A 19,345-nucleotide genomic window follows, 5' to 3' on the forward strand; every position below is an offset into this window, starting at 1 on the left:
TGAAGATGAATTACTGTTAGGCGCAAGGTCGGAACCTTCCGGAATATCTCGCGTCTGAACCCACTGGCCCGCTGGAAATTCCTTTCATTTTTATTCTCATGAAAATATTAAAATATGTTGCATTTTGCGTCGGTCGACCCTTGCAGGACATTCGGGGCAGGGTGTTCCTCGGATTCTGGTATACAGGAAAAAACACATGACAAGGTCTACGGGGTTAAGGCGGCATCTGCCGTATGTGCTGCTGCATAACCGGTGTTTGGTATGCTGAGTTTGCAAAGGAGGTCTGTGGGTCATCTGCTCCTCACTCAAATGAAATATGATGAAACACTGTGCCTAAGCAGATAGATCGTGCACCAACTGCAATGAGGGAAAAATTTGACTTTGGATATAGGAACTGATTACCTGTGTCCTGAACTATCATACTGTATATAATTTGTGTTCAACTTGAAAAGCCATGAGGCTGTCAGTGCAATAAGCCCTAATAAGACACCATTCAGGAATTTGTGAAAGAAGAAGAATTTTAAATTCTTCCTCCCTTGAAGACTGCACCAGTTCTGTTAAGCACGCATTTCTACTGAATGTGGAGACATATGCCCAACATCCATGTCTGTGTAAAACGCTCACTTTATAAGTGTGATGGGCAGGGAGTGCGAAATAAAATGGAAACGATCATGCCAAGTCTCAGGGAAAAGGGAGGTTTTATTGAATAAACCTAAACCAAAAACCTGTGACAAGATCCAAATTAAGTATACAATGACTAGCAGTCAACTGGTATAAAGACAAGACATATATAGACAAACAAACGAACGTCGGGTGAGGCGAATCTTAGACCCCGCCCACTTGAGGGACGCAACGCAACAAGATAACTGTCGCTGTTGACGGGGGCCACCAGTAGGGGGCCCGCCATACCGTGACAATAAGAAACATCTCCTCATATATATATATATATATATATATATATATATATATATATATATATATATATATACATACATAATAAATACTGAAAATACTCTTTGCTGCTGTATTTTGCATGAATACCTTACCTGAAAAAACAATATCAATATCATTTTATAGGGAAATCTCTCATACATCATGCATTATTTTGGCTTGAAAAATACAGTCATTCTTAATAAGGGACAGACATATAAAGGATTGATTCAGTTTGACGGAGTAGGTTCACCTCTGATGGAACAATGTCTCTTCTGAATCATATTCTGATTATTCTGGAGCAGGTGAAACTGGATAGTATTGGACAGGACTGATAGGGAAGGAAGCATTAGCCAGAGAGTGGGGGAGATAAGGCTGACTGTGTGTTTTCGGACATCCTCACCTGTGGGGCCTGGGGGCCCCTTGCTCCTTTGGAGAGGCACTCACGGCTCTGCCAGGATCTTCCAGCTTGCCGGCAATTCATAAGCATCATTATCAGCCCCAAATTGGCTGTGAAGAATAAAAGGTTGAGTGCATTAGTGCATGGCTGTCCCAGTCGACTGGCTCCATGAACAAATGATTAAGGTGTACCCTTGTTTAATTTTTTATAAGCGTTATCTCTGTTGGATATCAGCCATGCAGGCCCAGGTAGAATTGGGTCTTTCCACTGCTTTTAAAACAGACATTATATAGTTAGTGTTTACAGGCCTTCAACTGCATGTCTGATTGTTTTCTTGTTGGTTTTATTATTCATAACCCCATCCCCAAAACACTGCCCCCTCAGATTTCCAAGGAAGTACAGCATTTTGGCGTTTTGTGTGTGGCAATAAAGGGACTGACACCGGAGCAGCGTGACTGTCATTGTCAGCTTTATCTGGGATCTCTCCCTGCATGGGAAGGGTTTTGCCCTGCCACCTGTTCAGGTCTCTGGATGCTCCTGTTTATCTAGATCCCTCAAAATTGGGTCCAGATGTCAGATTTGTAATGCCAGAGTAAATTATCAAAGCACCGCGACAAACAGGATTCAAGTTCATTAGTGCAGATGTAGCTGTTCACTGTAAGAGAGAAACATTGAAACATGTCTTATTCCATACTGTACATAGTTAAGCTGATAACCGTACAGGCTGACTATAGAGTCTTCTGAAAAATTGTGATGTTTTTTATGACTTTTTATGAATTATGACTTGAACTGAAATTGTTGCCTAGCTATTTTTCAGGTCTCCAAAATTAGCTGTAGAATTGAATATTTGGTATGCTATAATGCTAAACCTGCTGTAATATTGGTAAACTAAGCAATATTTAAGTAAAATTGAAGCATGCTTTTGATGGGTCATGAAGTACTGACGTTAATTTCTAAAATATATCTTTTGGTAGCAAGCTGATGTGTAACAATCTTCTCTTCTTGCGTATTCCCCTCATGATGAACACAATCTATATTTATGGCATCATAAATCCTGCTTAAATTGTTGAACAGTAAATGCATCCACAGCACATGACCCTTCTATGTGTTCATAAATCATTACAGCACGTCACCTGTCTCTACTGTGCCCGCTGTGTGTTAGTGCTAGGCGTCTTTTTGACAAGTTAGTCGACGTCTGTGCAGGATTTGCGTTGCCTTGGTTGCTGAGATGTTATCACTGGAAGGTCTACACTGACAATAAGATGAGCAGCACCAGCCCCCTCAAACAATCAGCTACGCTGTTTCCATAACAAGAATTACATGTGCATTTGTATTAGCTTACAGCCGTGTGGCCTCAGGTACAGTACAGGACAAGGTTAGAAGAGTATTTTTGACAAACCAAGCAACACATAAATGGATACAACTGTCAAGTATATAGTGCATAAATACACAAATGAACTATGACCTCTTTTTGGAATAGCATTGTGTTTTTTCCATTTCTTATGCTAATTAAAACATGATGTTTTAATGAGGTATAGGTCATCTAACTGCAGCCATTATTAAAAGCATATTAAATACAGCACAAGGCTTAATGGAAGTTTAGCAAGGCTAGTCGTTTATATTTGGATTTAGATATGGTCACATGGATTTTTTTGCATGCATGGGAATATTATTTACTTGAGCTTGAATGCAGTATATGTTTAAAAAAAACTATGTTGACAATCAGTTGCTGTAAACATAATTGTTTACAATGAATGTAATATTAACCAGAATGTAGCACTGTATATGTATACTGTATACTGTATATGAATAACTGCACAAAAGTCATGTTATGTCTCTAGATCTCCCAAATACAGTGACTGTGTTGCTGGTAGAGAGAAGTCAAGAGCTCTTTCTTTTAAGCTAGCAACATGTCATCCACACATGTGCCCCCCATGCCTATTATAACCACGCCATGATGTCATCTTGCAGTTGTCTACTAACCAAACTGGAGACAGAACTCCGTTTCAAATGGTCTCTTCTCCTGTGATTGATCGCATGCTGCACACACCAACTCATTATGTACTGGAACACTGTCTGTACAGAAATAGTGGAGCATTACGCTTGACTGTGAAAGATTTGTCTGCCTGTTTCCTTTTAATGGAGAAGATGAATGCTTAGCAGGATAAAGCTGTTGTTTCTAAAGTGTCACTGAACTATTGGCATCTCAAACTAATGTACTCATCTCTCGTTGTCTTCGCATAACCTCCAGGCTCCAGAGCAATGCAAAAATATCAAAAACTTTCATTCTCAGAACTGAATTCTGACTCACAGACAACAGTTCCTGTTTATCTACCATTACCATGACAACGCTCTAAGCTCCTAAACAGCTGGAAGCCCTCCTGCTGTGTAAAGCCTGACATCTTGCAAGTAAATGTCAAGCTTCCAAACAATAACTGGACTGACACTTGATTGCAGGCAGAGACTGTGACATAAGCATTCTGATGACTTTTCATTTGAACTGCAAATCTCTTATGCGGGGAATTCTCCAAACCTCCTAGCACTCAGACCTCCCCTGCTAGCCTAACCATCCTAATACGTCACCATCGGTTTTTGGCACAGTTCTCTCGGTGCCGGCATTTGTAACAGGTTCGACTCCTGCTAAGGGCTGAAGAGGCTGGCAGCCACTAAGAAACCAGGACCTTCTGGGGTCTTGTAAGCCTACTGAAAATTTGGAATGTGCCTTTCAGCACCATTTTGATTCCCCCAAGATCAGCATAGATGGGTTTATGGTGTGGCGAGGCTCTTATCGTTCTTTTTTTTTTTGCTCTCTCTCCTTCTCCCTCTCTCTCTCCTTTTTCACACGTGCTCTGCTGACAAGTAACACTTGGAGTGTCCTCTTCATTGACACATTCCAAAGAGGCTGAGGCTTAACCACCTTCCCTCTCTCTCCATGTCTGCTGACAGATGGCAGAAGCTTCCAGAAGGGCCTACTTTCAAAACAGCCTGGCCTTCTCATCCACTCAATACAGCTTTCCAGCTTTGAAAATATGGGGAATATAAAAAGCTTTTTACATATTATGTGAATGGAGAGGGTCCAGTTCATATATATATATATATATATATATATATATATATATATATATATATATATATGTGTGTGTGTGTGTGTGTGTGTGTGTGTGTGTGTGTGTGTGTGTGTGTGTGTGTGTGTGTGTGTGTGTGCACGTGCGCGTGTGTGTGTGTATAGTGACACCTCGATAGATAGATAGATAGATAGATAGATAGATAGATAGATAGATAGATAGATAGATAGATAGATAGATAGATAGATAGATAGATAGATAGATCTGTGCACTACAGAACACTGCTGTTACTCGCCTCTCACCTGGAATGTTCTTCCCTGCAAGGTGTTCATGACATAAAAAACAGAATGAAAGAACAAAAGAAAAAACAACATTTAATATGTGAATATTGGTGTAAAAATACCCACACAGCCAGGGCACCAAAGCAAAAACAGAAAGCTTTTACACCCATGGAACAGTGCAGGGTGCCTTTGTTATTCAAGGAGCATGCTGTCACATTAGAACAGCCATAACCCATACATCACCTATAACTGGCCCCCTTTTACAGCAGACCTGACTCAGCAGTCATAGACAACTAAATTAACTATTTGCTTCTGCGCTGCCTTTCATCGGTTCATCAAGTCAGCATATATTAAGACTTAATTTTGTGATTTGCAAAGTCATTCTGCTTGCAAAACATTATGGTATACAAACTTATATTCCAAAAGCTCTCATAAAGCTGCAGCAGCTCAGAATAATATTTTTACCTCACAACAAGTCACTGTGTACTTTATTTTATTCGTATAATGACAATGTTGCATAGTTTGATATTATTACTTAGTCTTCTTTGGGCAGACAAGATTGCTTCAGTACCTTCATTCAGCTTAATAACCATATAATTAATATTCAATAGTCATATAACCAATAGTCGCCACTCTATTGCTTGAAAACAAGAATACATCTTGTACATACATCGGTACATAAAGCCTAGATAACCACAACAGAATAAAGATCCAACACTCCAGCACAACTCTGTGACATTTGCAGGTATGCATGAGGTCTGTAGGTCATGGGAGGCAAAGACAGGTATGTACAAGTCTCGCTATGATGCTGCTATCAGAGCAGAGAGCCAGAGGAATCGTCTATTCATTTTAGCACCACACAAACATTCATTGTGCTCTTTTATTCTGTAGCAAATCCCAATATACTTTTGTTGGCTAGAATCTGCTGTTAGCATGCACTGTTAAACAGCTGTGGGACAAACTCACCAGCCTCCCTGGTGTTGTGACTCTGTGGTCAGACGTTGGACCTCGGGGAGGGATTGCTTGCCCGTCTCACAATGTAATCGCGTCTCATCCAGGAGAGAGGGATTGTTCCACGGAGCCTCCTCCAGGTACAGTGCTGCTTTTGTTCCCCCAAGGCGGTGAGCCGGGTATGGGCACAGGGAGGCGCGGCCGACCCCAGGAGCTATTCTACAGGGCAACCAGGCTTTGTGTTCCCCACCTGCCCCTCTCGGGGCCCATGGAACGCCGGAGAATAGAGCCGGCATTTAAACACAAGACCCCTGCTCTGCAAAAGTTTAGAGCCACTAAACGTGTGGCCCAACAAATGAGCTGAACAGGGCAAAGTGTAAGATACTGTTTCATCTTAATCATGCATAAAAATGTTTAAATACAATTAAAAAGGACTTATAAAAATTAAGAATAAAGAAATATATATGTAGATAGATAGATAGACAGATAGATAGATAGATAGATAGATAGATAGATAGATAGATAGATAGATAGATAGATAGATAGATAGATAGATAGATCAGTTTCATTATCAGTTTTCTTATGTTTAATGGCTTAAGCTTAAAGTTTGTATATTTGTCTGATTCTGTATTAGAAAACTGAGTGATGCTGTTCTTTCTAGGTAATGACTATGTGGTAGTGACTATCAGCTTTTTGGTAATGGCCGTACTGTTCTGAAAACATGGCATGGAAAATGTTGTAGCTTTTGCACAAAAATGTAACACAAATGATGTCTATCAGCCATATGGAAATGCCAAAATGTTTATGCATTGTGTTAATAAAGTGTCAGAAATTATATACACATCTAGTTTCACTCAGTGTCCATCTTGTTTGAGTATTATGGGGTCAGTGAAGGTGCTAGTCATATCTATGTGATAAATGCCAAAAAAAGAAAACATAAGTCTATTCACATAAAAAGATAATAACTAATATGTTCCATCATTTTCCCAAGAAAACATCCAATCAAATTAAATATTGCCTTTATGTTCATACCAAGACTTATGGAGCAAAAAAAGTACTAAAATTGGTAATACTGAACACAGCAAAATTCTTTTCATGAGAATCTACTTCAAACCACTTTGATATTAAAAATTCCATTAGGAAATTAGCAATTTGTATTTATGACAGCTTGAATAGATCACGGGTTATCCTATCACCTGAGGACTAAAGCCAATATTTTCATGCAATGGAAACATGTCCAGTCGTAACAAGGCCTCTTTTGCCAGGTTTTCTGAGGAAACTAAACGACAGCGCCTTTCCAGAGGCCACGGTCTCCACGTCAATTCTCATGGCGGAGAGGCACAAACAAGTGAATGTGACCAGGCTGAACTCTGACTTAAACGGAACCAAACGCGGTAACCATTCCAGTGTAAGCTTGACCAAAGACCATGCAAACTTTCCCCCGCGTCTTGCGAGCTTGACCCACATGTCATCCAAACGCCATGACCGCTAGCACTGAAAACCCTTGTGCAGTCTGAAGTTGGCTGCAGAAGCCCAGCTCGACTGAAAGTCACGTCTTTTCATGTTTTGTGTAAAACGTTCACATGTAAACAATAACAAAGCCGTTGTTTCATGACTACAAAACTGACCGTTCGTGTGGCTGAGACAATGTTTGTAAATATCCTAGATATCAACCAAGCCAGCTTCTGACCAGAGTTTCTGCAGAAGACCACACAGAGTTCACTAGACAAACTCTCAAAAGAGAACAACCTTGGGACATTCTCAAAGCGGATTCACTTTTTATTGCTCCAAATAACCTAACTGCACAATACCAACGCTACGTTCAGGGATAATTAATATTCTTACCTAGTCTAGGGCCCTGATGCTGTAGGCTGTAGCGCTACGTAGGATAGTCAAAAATTATAATGAGGCCTACGCCCAATTAGACAAAAAATGTCACTCTACAATACAATGACCGATCTGTTTAACCAAACCATTAAACGTCCATGATGCAAAGTAAACATAAAAAGACGGACATTTTTAAAAAAGCTTCCAAATGTGTCCGATGCGTGTACTCACTGTACGTCAAACTTTTATTGTTCAAATATTCCTGAAGATATAACTACATCCCGATGCTCTTACATCATTTGAGTTCAACGACAGGACAGTAAATTCTGATAGATCATTCGGAGTCAACAATATTATTTTCCTCTTTTTTACTTCAGCAATTAAAGATACACAAAAGTGGCAGATCGTTCGACAATAAATAATAAATTATTTCGTAATACAGGAGCAAACAAAAAGAAACTTTCTCCACCGCTAACCAAACATGTTAACTTAAAACTATACACATCTTTGGGAAAGAAAAAATATCGGACGGACACAAACACATAACTTCCCACGCGGCTTGTGGTAAAATAGAGGTATACCTTGTTGCAATGCTTTAGTACTTGGGCTTGAAAAGAGACCATATAACAAAAAACTGTAAAAGCAGAAGGCCCGGCTGCCATATCGTCCTCAGATTGAAATGTCTGTGAACTAACCGCAGTTCCATCTATTTTATAGAAACCGAATAAACAGTCATTAGTTCGTTTAGGCTACTCATGCTGCGCACAGCGGTGGGCTATGGATGAGTATCAGAGTCCTCCCAGGCCTTGTTTTCCTAGTGGTTCACTGATTTGTCAAAAAAAGGAAAAAGAATGTCTAGTGGTGTTTGGCAAAAGTGTAGCCGACCAGGTCCAATCGGCCCAGTGCGCGCCGGTGAAAGTGTAGGCCTAAATTTCGACGACGGGTTTTTGTGGCGGATAGGTCCACTTTCGCTTTATCTTGCGTCTTTCGTCAACGGTAATCTTCTCATAAACAGTCTTTTCTCAACACTCACTGGACATGCCCGGTACATTTGAGCGTGTTTAATTCCCATGATTGTCATCACAGTGTATAAATACAACCAAGGGTTGTTTGGATAAAGAGGCCTCGTGCATTCGGAGGGCAGTATTATTCAGGAGCAGCCTCGGTGAAACAGGGATGCGCTGGTCTTCGCGAGCCCTGTCTTGCAGCCTGTCTTGTCCTCCTGTTCTACGTTTCTGGAGTAGAAGATAATCCATATGGCCTAGGCCTCTATAGGACTGGCTACCATGCTGTTTGGTGTATCTGGCAGTTGTGAGGACATAGATGCAACTTCGCTCCCTGTTGAATTCGAGCCTGGTCCTCCTTCAGAAAAATTAACCTAGAACAAACAATGCGACTTGTTATTATTATTGTTGTTGTTGCTGTTGTGGTTACAAAACAAGTTGTACTAATAATGCTAGGTATTTTTTAAGGCCTACTATATTTAACTCATGGACTCACCAGTTGCTGAAAAGCAGGTTGGTCAATGTCACTCTGCAATGCAAAGTCACTCAGAACCTTCCAAGGTGGCTGGTAGGTTTGCACCTCTACTTGACTCGCCTGCAAACCACCGTCGTGTCTCTCAGGACTGGTTGCAACCATTGGAGTCCCAGTCATCCCTTGGATATTCTGTGAAAAAAGCAATGAACAATGATCTCTATTAGTTATGCACAAGGGAAAAGTATATATATATATATATATATATATATATATATATATATATATATATATATATATATATATATATATATATATATATATATATATATACACACTTTACTATATACTATATAAACTTACTTGTATATATGTATGTATATATATATATATGCTCACTTCAATATATATAAGCCATATATACACACACAAGCCTTTGCCCTTACCGATTTGTCGTTGGGCTGCTGCTGTTGGAGCTGTTTCATTAGTAAGCTCCTCTTTTTGTCCTTGCAACGTTTGTTTTGAAACCAAACCCTGATGACTCTCGGACTGAGGCCCGTCATTTCCACAAGCTGCTCTTTCATGAGGGCGTCGGGTCGAGGGTTCGCGTTGTAACAGGTCCTCAAGGTGTGGAGCTGCTTCTCGTTCAAGACTGTTCGGACGCGGGTCGTTTTCTCAGGCTGCTTGTGCACGTGCGGTCGGAGCGCGGGCTGGCGGGCCGAGATTGGCTCTGCTGCAGGAAAAAAAGGAATTAGCTAAATAAATATGGTATAAAGTTGTGTTGATTTCGTGATTTATTTTAAAGACACAGAACCGGTGCAAAAAGTGCTAAAGTCGCAAGGGAGGAAATTATTGTTCTGGGTGATGTTTGCATTATTCGAAAGCACAACGTCGTGTGGCAAATGAACACAGATAACCCACAAACAGGAAAAAAGGGCATCGTACACTTTGGAAATATGTAAATATTGTTCATATAACCTGAAGAAGAGTAGACCTTGGTGCCTACGATGGCCGCACAGCTCATTTTAACCGAGTCAGAGGATGAATGGGAATTTAACCCCAAGCTTACTGGAGCACCAAACAAGGGGATTTAATCGTTCCGCTTTCAATATTTTTGTTGCGATCCAGATTACAAATGAATCATTTACGAACACATTTAATAAAACATTCTGATGTGAGTTGCTTATAAAGGAGTCCCATTAAAAATATTTGCGAATGTACATAAAGCTTTATCACAAGTAACATCCGTGCATGTATTTTAATAGGCAAAAATATTTATCTCTCCAAAATATCACTCATACTTTCGCTTGAACCTTTTGTTCCATCTTGACGCAGTAAAATTGGTAGGATACTGCGGTCCAGGGCTTCATACAAAACGATTTACAAGAATTAAATAAATCTGTGTAAGCTCTAAACTTCAAACAATTTTGCCACCCTCTGAATATTGCATATAATAGGACATTTTAAAGCGACGCATTATCAAGTTCATATCAACATCTGTAAGTATATTTCATGAAGAAGCAATAATGAAAAAGTTACAGACTCCACGATTTGTGTCATTATAACACAAAACTGGTCGTCAATAAACACAAGCAAAAGTATTCCCCATAATCAGGCCAGCAATTTACAACAAACTTTATTTTGGGGCAGGTTTGTTTATAATTTTATACGCTGACTTCATATTTGTTTCAAAACAAACCGTTAGCTCTATCACACAACACGACATCTAGACGGGTTGTCTCCCAAGCCCGTCTTGTTGTATTGACAGGTTTTATCAGTCATGGTTTTCCATTATTTACTTTGCTTAATAACGAACGTATATTCCGCTTATGTACGTATTTCCAACATATTTTGAACCAGCGTTTGTGCTTCTAAAGAGTATCCACAACCCTACATAGGTTTATCGCGTGGTTGGCTTGGTACCAACGGAGTATCAATTTCACGCATGAATAGCCAAATTCAATAACGGACAAACTGTAGAAAAAAATAAAACGTGTAATGTTGACATATCATGTCTTGTGAGCCTATTAGAACCATTTTAATTTGTGGACCGTTATGACATAATAACTGTATTTATGACCCATTTCTATCTAGGTCTTTATTTTAGATGGTAAGATATAGCTTCTGTGCATACCTTTATCAATGACTGTCAGTCATTCCGATAAGATACAACAATAATTTAAAATAATAATCATAAAAGGGCATGATTGCTTTGATGTCTTAAATACGCTCGTGAAGGACAAATAATTACTACAAAGCTTCCAAAATGTCTAAAGGACAAATTCTTTGGTACGCCCTTGAGCAAACATCCGCAAAATGCACTAAAAAGTCAAACTTACCTGCCATTTGTAAAGGTCTCGCCGGATGTAAAGGGCTTAGAGGGTCTCCAGTTCCCATTGTTGCCCTCTCTACCACGTCGTGGTCAGCCCTGCAGAAGAGGCCGTCCTCCCGCAGAGCAAACTCGTCTCCCGGGATAAGCTGCCGGCTACACGCCACACATCGGAAGCACTCAATGTGGTAAACTTTGGAGCGCGCTCTCATTACGAAGTCATTCTTGCTGAAACCGATGTTGCATTTAGCGCATTTTATCCCGTATAACCTGCAACATGAGATGTGCTCTGTAAGGACACAAGGCCAATAATAATAATAATAATAATAATAATAATAATAATAATAATAATGGCAACACAAATAATTAGTAGCAGTAGTGGTATTATTATTATTATTATTGTTAACAACAACAACAATAATAATAATAATAATAATAATAATAATAATAAACCATTTTGCTTTCAAGAAAAATATATATTAAATATGAAATAATAAAATAAAACAAACATCAGTGTTCAATTAATTATCGCAATATCGAGTCACGTAAAATATCAGCAACAGCAACTAGATAGTAGGCCCACTTATTAATATTGTTGTTGTTGATGGTGCTGTTAGCATCCTAACTATAACAATTGCCTTATCTAAATAAGTGTGCATAACACGAGCCTTTGTTTAATAAACAAATATAAGGATTCGTATGCTAAAAATGTCTGTGTTAAAGATTTATATTAATTCACTCGTCTCAGAAGTTTGCATTTTGTTGCATAAAATAAAGCATCATTAATTAAAGGCATTAGTTGCCTAGCTGTCTAGCTGACAGTTGCCTAGCTCACAATGACAATATCTTTAATATCTTGTAATGAGAGAGTTTGAAATTTATTGGATCGCTATGCATATGAAATAAACACAGGGTAACTATGGGATAATTATACTGAAGTTTAATTATAGGCGTTATATTAGCATATAGGTGCAGTCGTGTGAAAAGCCGTGCAGCGCTAGAATGACAGCGTGAGCTCGAGACAGTATACCGGCAAATAATGAGAGGTTTGTATTTCTGCGATGCCACCACACACTCATTGAAAACATTAATCTGTGGGGTCTTTTTTTCGCCTAAAAAGACTTTATGTCTCTGCCATACCTGATGTAGTCTCGTTTACAATACGTTTATGTGTCTGCCTTACCTGATGTAGTCTCGTTTACAGTAGGTTTTTCCGTCCCGAACAAAACAAGTGCAGGACTCGTCCAAATATTGGTTACATTCTGCACATTTCAAACACGCCGCGTGCCATTCCAGATCCGGGGACACTCGGAGAATATACTGATCGTGGATCTGGTTTCCACAGCCAACGCACAGGGAGATTAGACGTTTTTCTGGCGACGAAAGAAAAATCATAAATGTAAAAAAAATTTCTGACACCAATTGGAAAGCACAGACGTGGCTTGTTATCTTTAGCCTTTTATATCACTCTGGAGCGTTACCTTATCTTTTTAGTGATGACACGCAAGATTGCGACTAGAAGTCAGTGTGACCCGATTAAATCAATATGCCATCAAATGACTTTGCATTACACATTTTGCATAATGCGTAATTAATTTCACTTGATAACTATGCCTTCTGAGAACATATAGGTCGAAGATAATAAAATTCGCACAACAAATAAGAATAAAAAGCAATAATATTGATGCATACCTATATTACTACTAGTACTACTACTACTACTACTATTAATAATAATAATAATAAATAATAATAATAATAACAATAATCATCATCATCATCATCATCATCATCACCATCTTCATCAAGATACATTCAACGATTTAAAGGGATGAGGAATAGTTTAATAGCAACAGCTTGTTCATGTCGCTCTTTGCTATTCCCGGCGGAAAAAATGGGATAACTTCATGACTTTTGGCAAGCAAAACAATTACAGTTGCGTTACTTTTTGTGCCACAGGACACGTAATTATCCAAATCTCGAAGCACGATAACAACCACCTATTCTGTGAGCTTAACAAGAAAGGCAGACAACTTACTTTTTGGTGGGTCTCCCATATCTCCCATGTCAAGAAAGTAAGGCGGTGTTAGGTCCACTTTAAAAACGAAGTGAAGGCCCTTAGCGCCCGTGTTTTCAGCGACTGGGGTGGGAATGTGACGGAGAGTCCGAGGTGTTGTAGAACTTCCCGAAATCAAGATGCTTGCGATTAGACTTTGGGGGTGTGTTTGAGCTCCAGTGCTTAGTCACCGCATTGATGGGCCACTCTTGTCCGTATCTCTGTGTTCCTCTCTCAAACTCCGTTGGTTTCGGCTCTTCTCTCTCGCCATTGGGCTGACGTAGGACACCGACACGTCACCTTTATGAGGAGCTGATTGGTTATGAAGCACGCGCAGCTGTTCTTATTATCGGAGCGCGAGACTCCAGGAACAGCGCAATGCTTTATTTGGTTTCTTCATTTCAAGCATTTATTTATCTGATGTGAAAATATTGGATCTGGGAGTATTGAAATAATTGCGAAGCCCGTATCGCCATTTTTAATATTTATAAATGTTATTCAACAATTTGCTATTTAAAGTCAAAACAAACGCCTGAGCACTTTGACTTTTACTTCGCATTGCTTGCTATTTTCATGATTTCAATTGATTTTTTTTGGTGTTAGACATAAACTATCCGGGTTTAAATTTAAACAAATATATCGAATGCCAGTTTTATCGTGACAGATGGTGGTACGCAGGATCAGATATGTTGACTATATAAAGAGAGGCACATATACGCACATTCCGTCTTCACGACACAAAGAGACATGTTCCCTTTATTTTTGTTGTAATATCATTTTACAAATAAATAGATGGCAAAAAAAATCATCCAAAATGCCATTTTCTGATATTTCATCTCTTTGATGGCTGCTCATAGTTGATTGAAGGCCTGAATTATCATAAGCCTACGCCTTTCTTAATCGTTCAACACATGTTGACTTTTCAGAACTTTGCAACTAAAGGTGCAAATCCTTTATTAGACGCTGGCAAGCATGGGCACCTAATATGACTGAAATCGGCGGCACGCTTGTAGGTTGTAGCTATTTAAACCAAAACGCAATTACAGCACATAATTGCAGATAATGACCGTTTTAAACTGCGCGAGACACGTGGTAATATAATCTCAGTGTAAGGGGTGGACTGAACAAAATGGGTAGAACAGGGCGCAGAGTCACTAACTCTCCCTGCCTTTTTGGACAAACTGAAGAGTAAAGTGGAGAATATAATAAAACATGTAAAATATATTTGGGACAGATTAAATGTGCAGTGACACGGGAGGGTTACATCAAACTGACTCATGCAAACGGATGAGTCAGTATATGAGCGTATTTTTTTTAAAGGGCACTCCGTGCAAATGCACCACACATATAGGATAACATTTAACACAGCTGAAAAAAATAATCAAATAAACAGTTAAATAAACACAATAAAGCTCGTTAGTTACACACACTGTCTAAACAAATAGTATTTTGATTAAACTTATTTTCTCAACATGACTTGTTAGTAAGGACTGAGAGACGCACTTGACCGAGATGAGATTGCAGAACTGCGAATCTCGGGCGTCTGCTGTGGAAAGCGTGGCCATAGAAAACCCAAACACGCCCTCTTGTGTCAGCAACAAGACCCAATATGACAAGGCAGCAAACAAAGGCCAGTGTAGTAGTCTAAGGAGCTTTGTGTGCCTCGTGTCCACTGCATTCCAAATGCACGTCTCTGCGATCCTTTGTTGTCATTCCTTAATTTTGGAGGCTTCTAGCATTAGGTCTTAAAAGGGAGTGGGCCGTAATATCAGACCAAACTGCATTGCAATCGTTCACTGTTGAGCCTACGATGTCCATGTTGACAGTACAGAATGAGTATAGTTCAAAGCTTACTTGCACTTGTGACATGTCAGTGTGTGTGTGTTTGTGTGTGTGTGGGTGTGTGTGTGTGGGGGTGATTTTTATGAGTGATTAATGGTGCATGTCACCATGTGCACAATGAATGTAGATGAAGAACCATGACCGTAATACCCTGTATTGTATATCAGCCAAGCAGCTCAACTACACTATAATGAACATATACATGAAGGGGAATGAGTTCTCTAAGTATGCAGGTGAGAGCTTTACTTTCACATCACCTTCCATTACATTGTATTGCAGGATTAGTGTAGTGTCGTGTGTTCATTGCAATCTTTAACATTTCATGAAATTGTTTATATATGACTGAAATCATATTGGACGTGTTTGCTCAATCCATAAATACCAGATGCAAAAAAATATTGGATCAGGAGAGTGTTGTGGTGTCTACGAATGAAGTGATTGCCTTCTGAAACAGAAGTTAAATAACAGTGGAGTGATATTAACAGAATGCAATATAGTAATATGATGGTTCACTGATGAAACACACATGTGCTATTCCAGCTCAAAAGGACCATTCTTATCTGTAGGAATGCAGATAAGGAAATTACAAGGAATCACTGCTGTCACATATTTTTATATAGTTTAGACAGATCTGGGATGTAAAACAGGCTTTAATCATTCAGAAACATCCAGAAAACGTGTTCGGTCCTGTCTGCTCATAACACAGGTTCAACTCCATTTATCTCACCAGTACCACATCTATATAGTCACTCACTAGTCATGTGTCTTGTCTAGGATTAGAAAAAAATTCTTTATTATGTATTTCAGCCTTACTGTAGTAGTAGCATAAATGATTGTCCCTTTTCAATAAGAAAGATTTCTGACTTGGGGAGAATGTATAGTGTGTAAACATGCATGTGCATTCTACAGTATAGAGAAGATGTGCACTGGGAGTGTTTTAAGCTTGGTCTTATGGTTAAGAATTGGTTTTGATTAGAATTTGAAAATGTTAGCAAAAATAAACCCAGTTTATTTCCTTAAATTACAAATAATATTTTTCAGTTCATACACAAAAATATCGGGGCGCACAGAGACTTTTTTACCCAGCTGTCAACATAATAGCATTTTATGCTAACACGAAGATCTCATGTGTGAATGAAAACAGTCATTGGTCTTTGACCAGGACTTACAGAAAACTATGATAGACATTTTCGCTTTTAGTTTACTTATTTCACTGTTTGCTTCCTAATGTTTATATTTTTATAGTGCTGTCCATTGCCAACCAAAAGAGGGTGGCTTACCCATTTGAGTCTTCCTCTCAAGGTTTCTTCCTCATGCTCTAGGGAGTTTTTCATTGCCACTGTCCCCTCCGGCTTGCTCACTGGGGGCTTGGACTTGGACTCCATATGTACTCCAGACATATGTAAAGCTGCTTTGTGACAACAGTCATTGTAAAAAGCTATACAAATAAATACATTTTACTTACTATTTCTCTAACTAAGGCTAACCAAATTCCTGTCTATGTCCACTTTCAACATTTAAAGTGGTCACACCATAGATAAATGGTCCATAGAGATAGATCTCTTCAACCTTCTGAAAGGTGCTCCACTTTGCTGGACATTGTATGTGATACACATGCAATAGATCACATGCTGCACATATATTCACATGTTTCTTCCATATATCGCAGCCATAGTGTCAAATCTACACAGTAGCTATGATGTATAAGCAGACACTTTATTGTAATTAGCTGCAGTGAACTGTAAAGGCTTTTAAACATATTAAATCAAATCTCTATTGACATTTTTTACCATTCATTATGTCCTTTGACAGGTAGTGACCAAGTCAGTGTCGATGTGGCAAAGTGCATTTTACTCCAATCATTATTTGTTTTTAGGCTTTTCAAAGTATAATTAACTCATCCCTTGGGTTACTCCCAATCCCTACTGTATGGTAATCAGTTGCAAACAATCTAAAAGAGAAGCTTCCGGAACACTGGAGAGATAAAGAATACTGGGACTCCCATCCCTGTAATGCCATACTGACACAGTTTGACAATTACTTTCATTTACTTGATGTTGTCCTATAGCAAAGAAACAAAGTGGGTTTTTTATGACCAGTTTTACCAGCATGAAATATGAGATAACTTTTAGCATGAGCTGCAGTAAGACCTCTCATTAACCCCTTCAGTCCCATTGGTCACTCTTCACAACCCGATGCTTGTCTGCTTCAGGAAGAGCCATTAAAAGGGGGTGGGGTGGGGGGGGGGGGGGGGGGGGTGAGTTCCACGTGAAGGACACGTGCTATTGACACACCACAGGCTTCTGTAATGCTATTCAATAACATGCATTAGTTGCTCTTGAAAAAAGTACCGGGGATTCTCACTGTGAAGTGAGCAACGTGCGCAGGATTGCATTACGTCTTGGTCTCAAAAATGTAAGAAAGTCCTTGAAAGCAGGCACCCATAAAGAACTGCCCTAAAGGATTAGCAGTGACTGTATTTTCAGTGGCTCGCTAAATGCATGTCTAAAGGAAGTACTCTTATTTTGCTATTTTCAAACTCATTTGAATGCGCCTTGCTATTAATGTGCTAGTCAATGAGGTGATATATATATATATCGGTACAGATGTTTTTCTGTTTAAGCTGTGTAAAGTAAGCAAAAGCGGTTCACATAATGTGCTTTCTCAGCCTATTTCAAAAGCTGTGAAATTTCAATGTGTTAGTGAATTCAGGCTGTTAGATTGCAGGCACAAGCCACCATCAGCTGCAGCAGCCCGTTTTTGCAGCTCAGTGGGAGTCCTTCTCTCTGAGTGGCATGAGCAGTGTTTGAGACGTGTGTGTGTGTGTGTGTGTGTGTGTGTGTGTGTGTGTGTGTGTGTGTGTGTGTGTGTGTGTGTGTGTGTGTGTGTGTGAGTGTGTGTGTGTGAGAGCATGTGTTTGTGTGGCCAATGATTTTTGTAGCCCTAATGCTCTCCTGTCTGCCTGAGAGCTCTTTGCACTACAGAATGTGTGTGTGTGTGTGTGTGTGTGTGTGTGTGTGTGTGTGTGTGTGTGTGTGTGTGTGTGCGTGTGTGCGCGTGCGTGCATGTGTGTGTGTGTGTGTGTGTGTGTGTGTGTGTGTGTGTGTGTGTGTGTGTGTGTGTGTGTGTGTGTGTGTGTGCAGGTGGATTTTATCTGTGTTTTTGTGAGTTTTCTTTGCCCGGTTTGTTCTTTCTGTAACAATGTCTCATTATGATCACAGCTTGGCATGAACTGAAAAAAACCTCACACGTTTCACATATCAACATGAAAATCACACAGCTTCAAATAGATGGCTTTCGGCCTCAGAATGATAGTGCCTTCAGTTCCTTGTACTGTATCTGCTGTCTATCTCGATCAGATCACTGATTAGAACATGGAGAGCGTCAGATTGTTCAGTCATTTCAGGAGCCCTCATTCTAGAATTAGTTCACATCAGAATAATGTGGTTCTCCATTTTTCAAAAGCCGTCAATACTGTTAATTGCAGTGTAATGCATATATAATCAGAAACCGCATCGTCACAGCAATAGCAACCAATGGCCTCAAGTTAATTTTGGTCCAAGGTTCATTTGTAATGAGCGAAACAATACAACATGCAGTTCAAGGGGCTAGCTGATCTCTTTATGCTTCCACTTATGCTATGCTTAACTATGCTATGCCAATATTAAGTCCAGACATTGTTTTTGAATTACAGACCTGCTGATTTACCAATTAAGCAGTTCAGTGCTCTCATTCTTGCTCATTTGTGGTTCAACAGTTCTGGCCTCAATGTTTTCTTTGTTTTCTGAATTTTGTATTCAAAAGAAACAGAAAGCATGCCAAAAGCAAAACAAGAAGTTTTCTTCACACCCGTATACCATCTTGCATTAACATCCACCAACCTCCAGTGTCCATCCATTCCTACGTCTTCACTCACCTGGACCGGATGAGCTGCACAGACACCTCATCCAGGTCATTGTGGCCACTGCACAGCTCCATGGACCATATGGCCACCTCGGTTGTGGCCCACCTGAGGCAACCATGCTAATCACTGGAGACAAGGGCCACTTGACACCAGCGCGACAGATGGTGTTCCAGGGCCAGAAAGCAGGGCTGGTGCCTGGGCTCATAGATGGTGCCGTGACCTTCCCCGCTCGGACTCAGGTCAGACGGAGAAGCACAATGATGGCTGGTGATGTGTCACGGGCA

At 39.8% G+C, this 19,345-nt stretch overlaps 1 protein-coding gene across 1 annotated transcript; it reads right to left on the reverse strand.

The window, feature by feature from the left end:
- Nucleotides 1-7,645: 7,645 nt before the first annotated feature.
- Nucleotides 7,646-13,563, reverse strand: isl1a (ISL LIM homeobox 1a). Its single transcript, XM_076998622.1, has 6 exons — nt 13,298-13,563; nt 12,443-12,632; nt 11,270-11,529; nt 9,377-9,663; nt 8,955-9,122; nt 7,646-8,832 (listed from the first exon to the last, which is right to left on the reverse strand). The coding sequence occupies exons 1-6, from the start codon at nt 13,323-13,325 to the stop codon at nt 8,716-8,718; spliced, it is 1,050 nt and encodes a 349-aa protein (XP_076854737.1). The 5' UTR covers nt 13,326-13,563; the 3' UTR covers nt 7,646-8,715.
- Between the last annotated feature and the right edge of the window lie 5,782 nt (nt 13,564-19,345).

Source organism: Brachyhypopomus gauderio, chromosome 3 (genome assembly GCF_052324685.1).
Source record: "Brachyhypopomus gauderio isolate BG-103 chromosome 3, BGAUD_0.2, whole genome shotgun sequence".
NCBI classification, from domain to species: Eukaryota; Metazoa; Chordata; class Actinopteri; order Gymnotiformes; family Hypopomidae; genus Brachyhypopomus; species Brachyhypopomus gauderio.